Source organism: Neovison vison, chromosome 14 (genome assembly GCF_020171115.1).
Source record: "Neovison vison isolate M4711 chromosome 14, ASM_NN_V1, whole genome shotgun sequence".
NCBI classification, from domain to species: domain Eukaryota; kingdom Metazoa; phylum Chordata; class Mammalia; order Carnivora; family Mustelidae; genus Neogale; species Neogale vison.
The window spans coordinates 40,126,942-40,140,404 of record NC_058104.1 but is presented as its reverse complement, the minus strand read 5'-3'; the positions used below and the strand labels follow the sequence as shown (position 1 = coordinate 40,140,404).

General features: G+C 58.3%; 1 protein-coding gene across 3 annotated transcripts; it reads left to right on the top strand.

Annotated features, from left to right (window-relative positions):
* Positions 1 to 2,269: 2,269 nt before the first annotated feature.
* PRSS36 (serine protease 36) lies at positions 2,270 to 13,041 on the top strand. 3 transcript variants are annotated; one of them, XM_044233379.1, is made up of 15 exons: positions 2,270 to 2,385; positions 2,671 to 2,706; positions 2,910 to 2,945; positions 3,175 to 3,337; positions 3,724 to 4,004; positions 6,583 to 6,749; positions 9,429 to 9,678; positions 9,786 to 9,915; positions 10,237 to 10,493; positions 10,576 to 10,724; positions 11,079 to 11,316; positions 11,441 to 11,582; positions 11,828 to 12,093; positions 12,169 to 12,290; positions 12,537 to 13,041. In XM_044233379.1, exons 1-15 carry the CDS (start codon positions 2,349 to 2,351, stop codon positions 12,813 to 12,815), a joined length of 2,553 nt encoding a protein of 850 aa, XP_044089314.1. In that variant the 5' UTR covers positions 2,270 to 2,348; the 3' UTR covers positions 12,816 to 13,041. The 3 variants fall into 3 exon arrangements, with proteins under 3 accessions (XP_044089314.1, XP_044089312.1, XP_044089315.1); XM_044233377.1 differs by having other exon boundaries at positions 10,576 to 10,739; XM_044233380.1 differs by lacking the exon at positions 12,169 to 12,290 and having other exon boundaries at positions 10,576 to 10,739; positions 11,828 to 11,918.
* Positions 13,042 to 13,463: the final 422 nt, after the last annotated feature.

Sequence of the window (13,463 nt, the reverse complement as noted above, 5' to 3'; positions counted from 1 at the left end):
AACAAACAAACTAACTAAAACTCCAGGATTGTGTTAATGATTCTGAAGCTGTTGCCACCAAGTTTACCTTCATTGTCTCTGTGGACTAGCTAAGGTTAGCAAACTTACCAATTAACTCGGTCCATTGTTGGGTCCTTGTGTTTGCATTTACTCCCTTCCTAATCACATCTCATTTCCCCTGCTCTTGCTGCCCGAGGAATGTAGCCTTTACCCAGGCCCCTATTTTCTAGGGAAACTGGACTAACAGAGTTGTATATTATTACTAGCCTATATTATTGGTAAGAAAATAGATATTCAGATATCCCCTGCTTTTCAAAAGTTCACATTGTGCCACTTGGATTTTAGGAAAGCCTACATTGAATGTGTTTTTGCCAACCAAAAGAAATCCAAAGAGGATTTTCACTCTTTTGAAAAAAGGTGAAAAGTGAAAATAGGGCTCCGGGTTGACTTTTCAGGCAGCAAGCACCCCAAGAGCTCCTCCCCAGAGCTACGCTCAGTGTCTCAGCAGCAAGCCATCATACCACTGAACTATGCAAGCATCTGTGCTTGATCTCAATTTATATTGTGCTTTTGTTACCAAAATATGTCCTAAGGTATCGGAAAAGCCTAGGAGAGAGGCTTCTGGGTGGCTCCGTCAATGAACCGTGTAACCCATGTTGTCAGGGCTGTGGGTTCAAGCCCCACATTGGGTGCAGAAATGACTTAAAAATGAAATCTTTGAAAGAAGAAAGAAAGGAGGGCTTAAAAGAGGTGATTTTTTAGATCTGGGAATGCTCAAAATATTTTCCATATAAATTGATAGTAATGGCTTCTTTGCTTTATGTCATTTCCACTTCCAAAAGTTCTCACAGAAATGCTCTTCTCTGGGCACCTGGGGGGCTCGGTAGATTAAGCCTCTGCCTTTGACTTGGGTCATGTCTCAGGGTCCTGGGATCAGGCTCTCTGCTCAGTGGGGAACCTGCTTCCCCTTCTCTCTCTGCCTGCCTCTCTGCCTATTTGTGATCTCTCTCTCTCTCTGTGTCAAATAAATAAATAAAATCTTCTAAAAAAAGAAAGAAAGAAATGCTCTTCTCATGCGTGGCAGGGGAAACCCATGTGTGGCTCCACTGTGACTCCCCCCCACCCCTTCTCCATCCTGATCTCTTTCCCCAGAGCCATCTTTATGGGCCACATCATGGGCTCCGGATCCCTCCAGCTTCCGGGAAGTTTCAGAGCTTGGAGGAGCTTGGAGGAGCTAGCAGGTGAGCAGAGGGAAGGAGGACGGTGAGATGGAGACTTACTTCCCAGCTTCCTCCCTGCCGAGCCACGTTGAAAAAGGCTGCATTCCTCCACTGAAGGAGCTCCCATCTGGAGCCTCTCTCTCCTTCTGCCGCTCTTCCTTCCTGTTTCCTGTCTGTGCTCCCTCTCTTTCCTCTCCCAGCAGGGCAGGGCAGAGTTCTCCATTACTGCTAGCCCCAGGGTTGCTTAACCAGCCCTTGGTGGTTTCCCTTAACCCTGCCTGTACCTGTAAATAGTCCCTTCACTAAACTCCCCACAATTCCTCTTTGAGGCACCGCATATTTCTTAGTGGCCTCCTATTGATATACACTGAAGGGTTGAGTGACTTTCCCAGGGTCACACAAAGAATGACAACACAATGGAGACTACTCTAACACAAAAAAGGGTGGTGTCCTTCGTGGTTTTGCCAGGCTGCCCAGCACGGCACCCCCCCCCCCCGCGCCCCCCCCCCATCCCCAGAATCCTCGGCCCTGCCCAACCAGAGGAATCTGTGATCCCTTTGTTGGGACGGGATTGAATTCCCTAGAGCTCCCTTCCCAGACCTGGCCAGCAACTCCAGTAACCAGAGCTGTGTGAGAAGAAAAGGCCAGGCCACTGGGGTAATAAGCCACACCCTGAACAGAGGTGAGGTCTCAGGTGAGTCATGCCACTGAGGGGCCACCTCCTCTGTCCCAAGGGCCTGGGCTCCCCTACAGCCATGGCTCACCGAGGACCCAGTGCCTCTGCCTCCCAGCACCTGGCCGCCCTCTCCTTCCTCCTTGGCCCACAAGGTTCTCCACGCCTCCATGTCCCACCCAGCCATGTCCTGGGGCTGGGACATCTGCCTTCCACCCCCACCTTGGGCCTCCAGAGATGTGAGATGCTCACAGTGCTCTGGGTGGGGCCTTAGGCTCCCTACTTCCCCCTTCCAGCCCCGGATCCTCTCAGATTGCCAGAGATGGGCTCCAGCCAGGGAGGGTGGGGCTGGTCCTGGGACCATGGGGTGTCACAGGCTGCCTAGGCAGGGACAGAGCTGTGGCGGGGAGCAGACCTTCACCCGTCTCCGTGCCTCCAGCTGACTCAAATGTGCCATGTCCCAGCACCTGCTCCTTCCACTTGTGATCCTCGGTAACTTCAGGGGACAGGAGATGGCTTTGATGGGCCTGGGTCCTGAGTCCGAAAGCAGGACTTCTGGGTCCGGTGTGGGTAGTGGGGGTGTCAGAGGAAGGGAAGGAGAACGTCAGGAAAAGGAGGGAGCAAGGCCCCAGAAGGGAGAGGAATGGTGTATGAGAGGGGAATGGGGGACCGAGTGTCCTGGGGAGACGGAGTGGCCGGAAAGCTTGTGGGGGAGGGGAGTCCCGGGGGCCTCTCAAAGTGTAGGTCTCCAGCTTCTTCCTGCTTCCCTCTTTCCAGCCTTCAGCCCCATCCCAGGAGCTTTCCAGGACTCAGGTAAGGCAGTCAGACTGGGGGAAATCACGTGGGAGGCATAAAAGATAGGAGGAGGGGTAGCATGGAGTTGGCAGGGGGACGCTGGAAAAGGGAACTGGGGAAGGCACAGGTAGGGGGTGAGGGATGGAGAACAGGACGATGGAGCCTGGCAGGGTCGGGCTGGAAGTCCCAGCACCTTCCCCTTTTTACCCTCCAACCCCCAGCTCTCAGTCCCACCCAGGAAGAACCTGATGATCTAGGTAAGGAAGAACGGGGGTTCCTCAGACCTTAAAAAAAAAAAAAAAACAAAGTCTGGTTCGGTGAGGAGGGAGGTGGAAGTGCCCGGAAAATCAGCAGCACCTACGTCCTCCGGATTCCTTGTTCAAAGGGGCAAATTGACGTCGGGTGGGAGACAGGCTTGGTCTTGAGTTGCTCCGGCCTCCGGCGTCAGGGGCCCGGCAGGCTGACGTCCACGGTCCTCCATCGCAGACTGCGGGCGCCCCGAGCCCTCTGCCCGAATCGTGGGGGGCTCAGACGCGCCGCCAGGCCGCTGGCCGTGGCAGGTGAGCCTGCAGCAGAGTGGGGGCCACGTCTGCGGGGGCTCGCTCGTCGCCCCGTCCTGGGTGCTCTCTGCGGCTCACTGTTTCCTGACGTGAGTACTCGCCCACGCCGAACCCTCTCCGCGGCTTGAGCCGGAGTCTCCACCGCTAACCTGGAACCCAGCTCCGCGCGTGCCCCCCGCCCCTCTGCGGGGGTACCCCGGCCCTGAATGCGCCCCACCACTCCCCCCAATACCCGAATCTGAATCCCCTCCGCCCCGCGTCCTCCTCCCACCGCCTCAAAATCCGACCCACTCCTCGCGCTTCGGGGAACCTAACTCGGCCTGGATCTCCGCAGCCAGATCTAGATCCGACTCCGACACCCCCCCCCCGGTTCCCACTAACCCCACCTGCTCCCCGGCCTCTGAGCCCCCACCGCACGGCCGTCGGCCCCGTCTTCGGGTCCACCTAATCGCCTCCCGCCTGGGCCTCGGCGCAGGAACGGGACCTTGGAGCCCGCGGCCGAGTGGACCGTGCTGCTGGGCGCGCACTCCCAGGACGGGCCCCTGGACGGCGCGCACGTCCGCGCGGTGGCCGCCATCCTCGTGCCGGACAACTTCACCCGCGTGGACCTGGGCGCAGACCTGGCCCTGCTGCGCCTGGCCTCGCCCGCCCGGCTGGGCCCCGCCGTCCGGCCCGTCTGCCTGCCGCGCGCCTCGCACCGCTTCGCCCACGGCGCGGCCTGCTGGGCCACCGGCTGGGGGGACATCCAGGAAGAGGGTAAGTGGGGGGGCGGGGGGTCCGGGGAGGTGCGGAACCGGAGAGGGGGAGCCTCCGGAGCGGTCCCCGGGCGGCACCTCGGGGCGAGTAGGAGAAGGCGCGGCGCGCGGTCCGTGCGTCCTCGGGGCGGCAGCTCGGGAGGTGGAACCCGCGGCGCGGGGCCCTGGGCGGGGGCCCGGAGCGCGGATTTCCGCCCGGCGGCTGCGAAGGCGGCTCCCCGTGTCCGCCAGTCCTCCTCCCCCAGGGCCCGCAAGCTAAGACTCCGGACTCATCCGCCCCATTCCCTCCTCACCTTTCCTTCCAGATTTTTCTTTCCTCCATTTAGGATCAGACTAGGGTTCCCACCCTAGCTCTGCTGGTGAAGACCAAGCACTTCACCCAGTCCAGTCCCTCCTCTGAAAACTGAGGAAAAGAGTGCCCAGTCCATGGGCTTGTTGGGTGGATTAAAGGAGAAAACCCATGTCAGGTTTATAGCGCGCTAACATCGCAGTAACTCGGGCACGTTAGATAGCTTTGCCCTAGGCGCAGCGACCCGAGTCCCGCAAGCTCATTCGGCCGATGGCAGCCTCCGCCCTCTTTCCCTCTTTCCTCTTCCTCCCGCCTCCCCCCCTCACTCCGCGTCTACGCGCCCACCTCCTGTCTTCTCCCAAGTCACTCTCCTCCATTCAGTTCATCTTTCATTCATTCAACAGGGCACGTCTTGAGCCCCTTCTTGGGCCAGGCACTGACTTAGGCATTAGAGAGATATCAGCGAACATAAGCAAAACCCCCTGCCTTCTCAGAGCTTAAGTTCCAGTAGGCAGACAAGCTAGAAATTCAGTAGATAAGCAAACGCTATGTTGGAAGGTGTGGGGGGAAATAGACCACTTTCCCGTTCCTCCTCAACCCTATAGTCCAGTGCTACCTTTCCATGTTAGCAAAGCCCCCACAGTTGTTCTGCATGTGCCGTGATCAGACCTGTGTAGTGCCCAGGGCTTTGGCAAGGATGAGGAAGGTGCCGCAGCCTGTACTTGGAGGGGCCCCCATCAAGGGGAGACAAGACAAGAAAGGGTCATTCTGAGCACCTGGGAAGTCTGGTGATGGCTCCAGACCATCCTGATAAAGGGCACCCAGAACAGGAGATTTTTCTTTTTTTCTTTTTCTTTTTTTTAGATTTTATTAATTTGACAGAGAAAGAGAGTACAAGTAGGGAGAGCAGCAGGCAGAGAAAGAGAGGGAGAAGCAAACTCCCTGCTCAGCAGGGAGCCTGATGTGGGGCTCGATCCCAGGACGCTGGGATCACAATCTGAGCCAAAGGCAGATGCTTAACCATCTGGGCCACCCAGGCGTCCCCAGAACAGGGGATTTCTGGGGAGGCTCTGTAAAGAGGACCTAAGTTAGCATTACAGGAAAGTGGGGGCACATGGAGGCCTTTCTGGGAACCCACATGAGACATATTAAGTGGAGAAGGGCCAGGTTGTGAGGCTGGAGTGGAAGGGGAAGAGGCAACAGAGGCCACAGAAGCTGCTAGGGCTGGACCCTGAAAGCCTTAAGGTCAAACCGAGAGCCAGAGTACCCCACCAGCTCCCAGGATCCCAGGACAATCCCCAGACCTCCCTGGTTGACCCTCAGGCACAGCTTCACCATCACGGGACCTTGCAGGAAGCTGGGTGGGGAGGGAAGGATCCCCGTCCACAGCTCTCCCCCACCCATTCCTGGAATCCGAGACTTTGTTTCCATCAAAGGTAGGTTCACCTTGGGAAAGGGCCGAGGGCTCAGATGTAAACAGTGGGGTCCATTGGTGGTTTTTGGTAAGATCAGAGCTGAGTTTTAAAAACATTCCTCTGTCATGGGGTGCCTGGCTGGCTCAGTCAGTTAAGCGTCCGCCTCTTGATCTCCGCTCAGGTCCTGATCTCAGGGTCATGGGTTTAAGCTCCAAGTTGGGCTCCACATTGGGCGTGGAACCTATTTAAATTTTTTTTAATTTAATAATAATAATAAAAAAAGAACATTTCTCTGTCAGCAATAAGTGAAGGGTGGGTTGGGGAATGGAGCAGTAGAAGCCTAGGCCAGCCATGCAGGCTCAAAGTTGTGCCTCCTGAACTAGGGCAGTTGTAGTGAAAATTCCAAGACGTCATAAATGAGAGGTTCTCAGGACTTTGGGCACTGAGACGAGGTCAAGGATGATGCACAGACTCCATGCTTGCCAACTTGTCAACTTAGTGTGGGACCACGCTAGGCTATATGGCGTCTTTGTTGAAAAGGTCACCCTCTCAAGACTATACAACCTGCGCTGGGGCTCAGAGCTTAGTGATTTTAGCCCACATGCATCTTGTGCCGTCGAGATCATTTTCTCCACGGCACAACCATCCGCGGAAGCTCTCGCGGGTTCTGGGTGAGGCGATTCCCGAGATAAGGATGGGGGAAGAACAGAGACGAGCGGGAGGTGACAATGACTGGTTTTGAACACAGCGGGCGCGGGTGCCACGGGGCAGCTAGACAGAGATGTCCAGGAGGCACCTCAAGGGCACAACGCTGAGCTGGGGACCAGGGGACTTCACATCTGCCTCACAGCACTGCTCTGTGGTTCGACCTGCAGACACCCTGCCTCTCCCGTGGGCGCTACAGGAAGTGGAGCTGAGGCTGCTGGGAGAGGCCGCCTGTCAGTGTCTCTACAGCCGGCCCGGCCCCTTCAACCTCACCTTCCAGCTCCTGCCGGGGATGCTGTGTGCTGGCTACCCGGAGGGCCGCAGGGACACCTGCCAGGTGAGGGGAGGCTGCCGCATCCGCCCCGCGGGGCAGAGACCATTAGGAAACTAGAGGAATAGGGCCATCTCATCTCTCTCGCATCTGGAAAGAGGGCAAGATGGCCAGTGGATGGGATGGATGAGATTAGAAGAAATTGGAGCTCAACAAGAGGCCTTTGTTCCTTACGGTGGTGCCGAGGTTACATGCGCGGCTCCAGAGGGAGTCAGCCTGCTGACAAGTCCAGCCACCGCTTATTAGCTGTGTGACCTTGGCCAAATTACTTAGCCTCCATATGTCCAGACTTTCTGGAAGACGGAGGTGCTAGCAGTACGTACCTCATAGGGTGGTCACGGCGACAGCAGGAATATGTAACACGACAGTGCCTTGGTCTTTAATGAGAGCTACAGGAAGTATTAGCTATTATTATTATCATCCCACATCCCAGGCCACAGCACAGCACCTGCTACTTAGTAGATATTCAGCAGATAGTTATTTTTTTTTCAAAAATGAATTAATCTGGAGTGTCTGGCTGGCTCAGTCCACAGAGCGGGGGACTCTTGATCTCACGGTTGTGAGTTCAAGCCCCATGTTGGGTGTAGAGATTACTTAAAAATAAAATTGTAAAAAGTAGAAGAAGGATTAACCCTTTATAGAAGTTTCCAGTTATCTTGCTGAAAGCCAGCACATAGTATATTTTAACCAGCTTCCCCAGAAACTTTCCTCCAATGGCACATATTTCTTTTTAAGATTTATCTATTTATTTAAGAGAGTACGGGCAGCGGGAGGGAGAGGGAGAAGCAGACTCCATACTCAATCCCACCATCCTGAGATCATGACCTGAGCCAAAATCAAGAGTCAGATGCTTTGGAGTGTCTGGGCAGCTCAGTAAGTTGAGCGTCCTACTCTTGGTTTGGGCTCAGTTCATGATCTCCTGCTTGGGGAGATCACCCCGAATCTGGGCTCCCTACTCAGCTGGGAGTCTGCTTCCTCGTACCCTCTCCCTGCTCCTCCCTGAGAGTGTTTCTCTCTCTCAAATAAATAAATAGGGGTTGGGGCGCCTGGGTGGTTCAGTGGGTTAAGCCGCTGCCTTCGGCTCAGGTCATGGTCTCAGGGTCCTGGGATCAAGGCCCGCATCGGGCTCTCTGCTCAGCAGGGAGCCTGCTTCCTCCTCTCTCTCTGCCTGCCTCTCTGCCTACTTGTGATCTCTCTGTCAAATAAATAAAATCTTTAAATAAATAAATAGGGGCACCTACGTGGCTTAGTCAGATAAGCATCTGCTTTGGGCTCAGGTCATGATCCCAGGGTCCTGGGATGGAGTGGGCTCCCTGCTCAGTGGGGGGTCTGCTGCTCCCGCTCCCTGTGCTCCTCCCCCCACCCCACTCATTCTCTCTCTCTCTTTCTCTCTCTCAAATAAACAAATAGAATCTTTAAATAAATGAGGGTTTTTTAATTCTCTAAAATAAGGAAGAGTCAGATGTTTAACTGACTGAGCCACCCAGGTGCTCCCAATGGCACACTTTTTTTTTTTTTTGGCGCCCCAATGGCACACATTTTTGAGGATGCTCAAGCATGCATGGTGGTGATGGGAATTTGAGCTACATAGTCTTCAGGATCCCTCCCCATTATGAGGTTCCAGAACCTATGGACATAAACCCCTGCCTTCTTGAACAGGATTGCCAGGGATGGCAGTTTAGATTGCTCTAAACCATGCACTGTCCAGGGGTTCCTGGGTGGCTCAGTGGGTTAAAGCCTCTGCCTTCAGCTCGGGTCATGATCCCAGGGTTCTGGGATGGAGCCCCGCATTGGGCTCTCTGCTCGGCAGGGAGCCTGCTTCTCCCTCTCTCTCTGCCTGCCTCTCTGCCTACTTGTGATCTCTGCCAAATAAATAAATAAAATCTTAAAAGAAAAAAAAAAGAAAAGAAAACCATGCACTGTCCAGTACACCAGTCACTAGCCACAGTGGCTACTGAATATTTAAAACATTTTCAGTGTGACTGAAAAATTGAATTTAAAATTTTTAGCTTAAATTTAAATTCAGATAGCCACATGTGGTGGCATCTACCACACTGCACAGCACAGTTCTCAATGATTCCGAGCCTTCTCTGGGGCCTCCTCACAGAGATGCCTGACCCAGACTACGGAAGATGCCTCCCCACGGAGCACAAGGGAGAGGGATAAGCACGCTCCCCACGGAGCACAAGCCAGATCTCACGGCCCCAAGATCATGACCTGAGCCACAAACAAGAGTTGGGCGCTCAACCAACTGAGCCAACCAGGCGCCCCCTCGCTGTTGTTCTAACGGCTTATTTCTAGAAGCCTCTTCCTCCTGAAGTTGGCGTCTCTGATTTACCTTAACGATTGGGTGCACTTAGGAACCCAAAACAGTGTTTATTTGAGCCATTTATTGGACAAGAATCATTTGGCTCTGAGCAAGACCTGCAGATCCCTGTGGAGCGGCCTTTGGTGACTTAACTTGGTGCCCGTGGCTTTGGCTGCTCATCAGCCTTTCTGCCTCACAAGGCTTTCTTCTGTTTAAAGTTGTAGGGAATGCAGAGGACAAGGCTCAGACAGGACAGATTTCTAGAAAGTGGCTCTGTATTGGGCAAGAAGAAGAGGCGCAGAACCTTGGTGAGGTGACCCAGTCTCCACTGGTGGGTCCCTGCGTTGATCGTGTAACACTGAACTGTCCATCACCAGGGAGACTCTGGGGGTCCGCTGGTCTGTGAGGAAGGCGGCCGATGGTTCCAGGCGGGAATCACCAGCTTTGGCTTTGGCTGTGGACGAAGGAACCGTCCTGGAGTCTTCACCGCTGTGGCTCCCTACGAGGCCTGGATACGGGAACGGGTCGTGGGCTCCGAGCCTGGGCCCGCCTTTCCCAGCCGTTCCGGGGAGCCCCAGTCGGGTCCGCGGGAGCCCGGGGAAGGGAACTGCACCATCGCGCTGCCAGGTGCGGGAGCCCGACGCCTCGATGGTGGCCGGACAGGAGGGATCGGAGTCGGGGCGCGCACTGCTGGGGGTCCGGGAGGCCCCTGACTCAGGCCTCTCACCCCTCAGAGTGCGGGAAGGCCCCAAGGCCAGGGGCCTGGCCCTGGGAGGCCCAGGTGATGGTGCCGGGATCCAGACCCTGCCGTGGGGCGCTGGTGTCGGAGAGCTGGGTCCTGGCACCCGCCAGCTGCTTTCCGGAGTGAGTGAAAACGCAGCCTCCGACGTACTCCGGCCCGCCGCCCCCCTCTCGGGCCGAGACGTTATTTCCCCGGCCCTGGCCCTTCCCCGGTGTGCGGTGGGAGGCGAGGGGGAGGGGCGCCGTGGTCTGGGGCACGAGTAGGACCAGCGTGCCAAGCCGGGTCGGTGTCTAGGGGACGGGCAGGAGGGAGTACGGGTTCGATGCGGGGCGCTGGGGTCCCAGGACACGGCTCTCTGCAAGCCCACGGCCCAGGCCGGACGCGCGTGGCTTTTGGCTGCGTGTGCGGGATCCAGCCCAGGTCCCGGTTCCCCCGCCCCGCAGCCCCGTCCGCCCAGACGGCGCGCCCGGCGGCCTGGACAGCTGGCGCGTGCTGCTGCCCTCGCGCCCGCGCGCCGAGCGGGTGGCGCGCCTCGTGCCGCACGACAACGCCTCGCGGGACGCCGCCGCCGACCTGGCGCTGCTGCGGCTGCGCGCGCCCGTGGACCTCAGCGCCGCCCCGCGGCCGGTGTGCCTCCCGCGCCCAGAACACTACTTCCTGCCCGGGAGCCGCTGCCGCCTGGCCCTCTGGGGTCGCGGGGGTGAGCAGGGCGCCCGCGCGCGGCCGGACGGAGCCGGGCGGGACCCCTCCGCAGCGCGGGCTCCCTCGCTCCTCCCTTGCAGAGCCCGCGGCCGGCCCCCACGCACAGCTCGAGGCCGCGCTGTCGAGCGCCTGGTGGTGTCACTGCCTGTACGGCCGCCAGGGGGCGCCGGTGCCGCCGCCGGGAGACCCGCCGCACGCGCTGTGCCCCGCCTACCAGGAGGAGGAGGAGGCGGGCCGCTGCTGGGTGAGTGACGGGGGCGGGGCTGGCGGGGCGGGGCCTGGGAGGGAGGCGGCGAGCTCCGGGGCGGGGCGGAGATTAAGGCGGGTCCTGAAGGCTCTGGGGGCGGAGTCTGGCCCTCGAGGACTCCAGGAAGGGCCCTGCGCTGGGCCCTGGGGGATGCCTGGCCTTCTGGCTACCCCTGGTTTAAAGAGGGTCCTAACGTGAGGGCCGACTTAGACAGATGAGTCCTGGAGCCTGGCTGGGAGGAGGGGGCTTCTTACGCCCGAGTACGGGGAGACAGTGGAGGTGCCCAGCACCTCGGAGAGCCGCGGGCTTACCATCGCCCACACACTCTTGCTGCAGAACCACTCGCACTGGAGCCTTCTGTGTCAGGAGGAGGGGACCTGGTTCCTGGCCGGAATCAGCCATCCCTCCAGTGGCTGCCTACGTCCCAGAGCCTTCTACCCGCTGCAGACCCACGGCCCATGGATCAGCCATGTGACTCGGGGAGCCTACCTCGAAGACCAGCTGACCTGGGACTGGGGCCCTGAGGGGGAGGAGACTGAGACACAGACGTGTCCCCCCACCACAGAACACGGGGGTGAGGGCTCAAAGTCTCCTTAGGGCTTTGGGACTTAGAGGCTCCTACATGGGCTGAGATCCGTGAGAGTGTCTTCAGGGTCAGCTGCGGAGCCCCCACTTCAGTGGACATCTCCTCTCCCTAGCCTGTGGCCTGAGACCAGAGCCCGCTGCGATGGGGGTCCTGTGGCCCTGGCTGGCAGAGGTGCACGTAGCTGGAGGTCGAGTCTGCACGGGGATCCTCGTGGCCCCAGGCTGGGTCCTGGCAGCCACTCACTGTGTCCTCAGGTGGGTCTCACCCATCTCTTGGACAAGAGGGGAAAATTGAGATGGGCAAAGGGAATCTTAACAGGGTGGGATATTCTGCCTTTAAGGTTCTGACAGTACAGAGAATTCCAACAAGTGTTTTGAGATTGAAGAGAGATTTGGAAGGAGGAATCATGAATGGAGGGACCTTGGAGTTCATTCTGCCCTGTCCCCTGCACCACAGGACTGGGGGAGGGGGTGGTGACGTTGGGCTTTTTTTCCAACAGGCCAGGCTCTACAGCCGTCCCTTCTATTGAAGTACACCTGGGCCGGGCAGGGGCCACCCCCCTCCCACAGGGCCACCAGCTATCCCGGTTGGTCATCAGCATCCGCCTGCCCCGGCACCTGGGACTTCGGCCCCCCTTGGCCCTCCTGGAGCTGAGCTCCCGGGTGGAGCCCTCCCCATCAGCCTTGCCCATCTGCCTTCACCCAGGGGGTGTTCCCCTGGGGGCCAGCTGTTGGGTCCTGGGCTGGAAGAGCTCCCGGGACCGAGGTGAGAGCCCAGGGTCCTGGGGGTGAGAAGTGACTGAAGGCCAGAAATCCTGTGACAGCTCTCTCTCCTCTGTAGTCCCTGTGGCTGCAGCCGTCTCCATCTTGATGCCTCGACTCTGTCACTGTCTCTATCAGGGCGTTCTGCCCTCTGGGACTCTCTGTGTTCTGTACTCAGAAGGTCAGGAGGACACATGTGAGGTAAAGGGAGGGGAGGCGTGGTGCTGGGCAGCCAGGTCCTAGAGAGAGAACAGGGCTGGAATTCTTGAGTGCTGGGCGCCAAGTGGGAAGAAGCAGCGCTTCCTGGCCGGGCTTCAGAGAGAGACTGGGGCCAGGAAGCCAAGGGTGGGGACAAGCAGTGCTCAGTAGCGGGGCTCTAAGAAGGGGCAGGGAATCAGGAGGAAGAAAGAGGAAGAGACCCTTTGGGATTTGACTCTGATACCTCAGGTGACCTCAGCACCTCCACTCCTGTGCCAGACCGAGGAGGGCTCCTGGGTCCTCGTGGGCATGGCTGTGCGAGGGAGCCGGGAGCTGTTTGCTGCCATCACCCCTGAAGAGGCCTGGATCTCCCAGACAGTGGAGGAGGCCCATTTTCTGCCTCCCAGTGGCTACCCCTACTGGCCCCCAGAAGGCAGTGATCTCTGTCCCCCGGACATGGCCAGGGCCTCAGGCTCCCCTCAGGCTGCTCTGTTCCTGCTGCTGCTAACCCCCCTGATCCAGGGCTGAGGGAGCCGGGGTCTCTGGCCGCTCAACCTTCCCCTCCCCCCGACTCCCTCCTGCCTTCCACTTCCCGCCCAGCAGGGCTGGAATGTGGCCCAACCGGCTTCGTTCCCTGCCCGAACCTCCTGAGCGCCCCACCCACCTGGGCTGCAGCGGCTTTGGATAATTGGGTCCCAGTGCCCGGCTATTCGGGCACAGGAATCCTTGGGGGGACAATAAAGGTGTAAACACAGACACGTGGCCTTGTGGCATGGCTGGGGGCCGGCCGAGGGGCTGGGGGAAGCCCAGGAATAGGGCCCATCCCTTCTGGGCCTCTGTGAGTCAGGCCTTGGGCTCCCAGGAAATGTGTCCCTGATAACGTGGCAGCTGCCCCTCATTCCTGCCCCAGGGCGGGGGAGGTGGGGTGGCAGCTGGGTGTGTGTCACCTCCCCAGTGGAATCAGCAACCCTAAGCACCTGCCGGACACCTCAGCCCCAGCTCAGCCCCTACGGCCCTTGCCTCGCCTCCCAGAGCAAGGGTTGAGGGTGAGGGTTGAGGAAGGGGCGCAGTTTGGGAGTCCAGGGTCTCCCATATTCTATACCCACAGACTGCTGCTCTCTCATATACACCCCCAGAGTGTACACCCTCCAGGGTCCCCAGTTCTCACATGACATG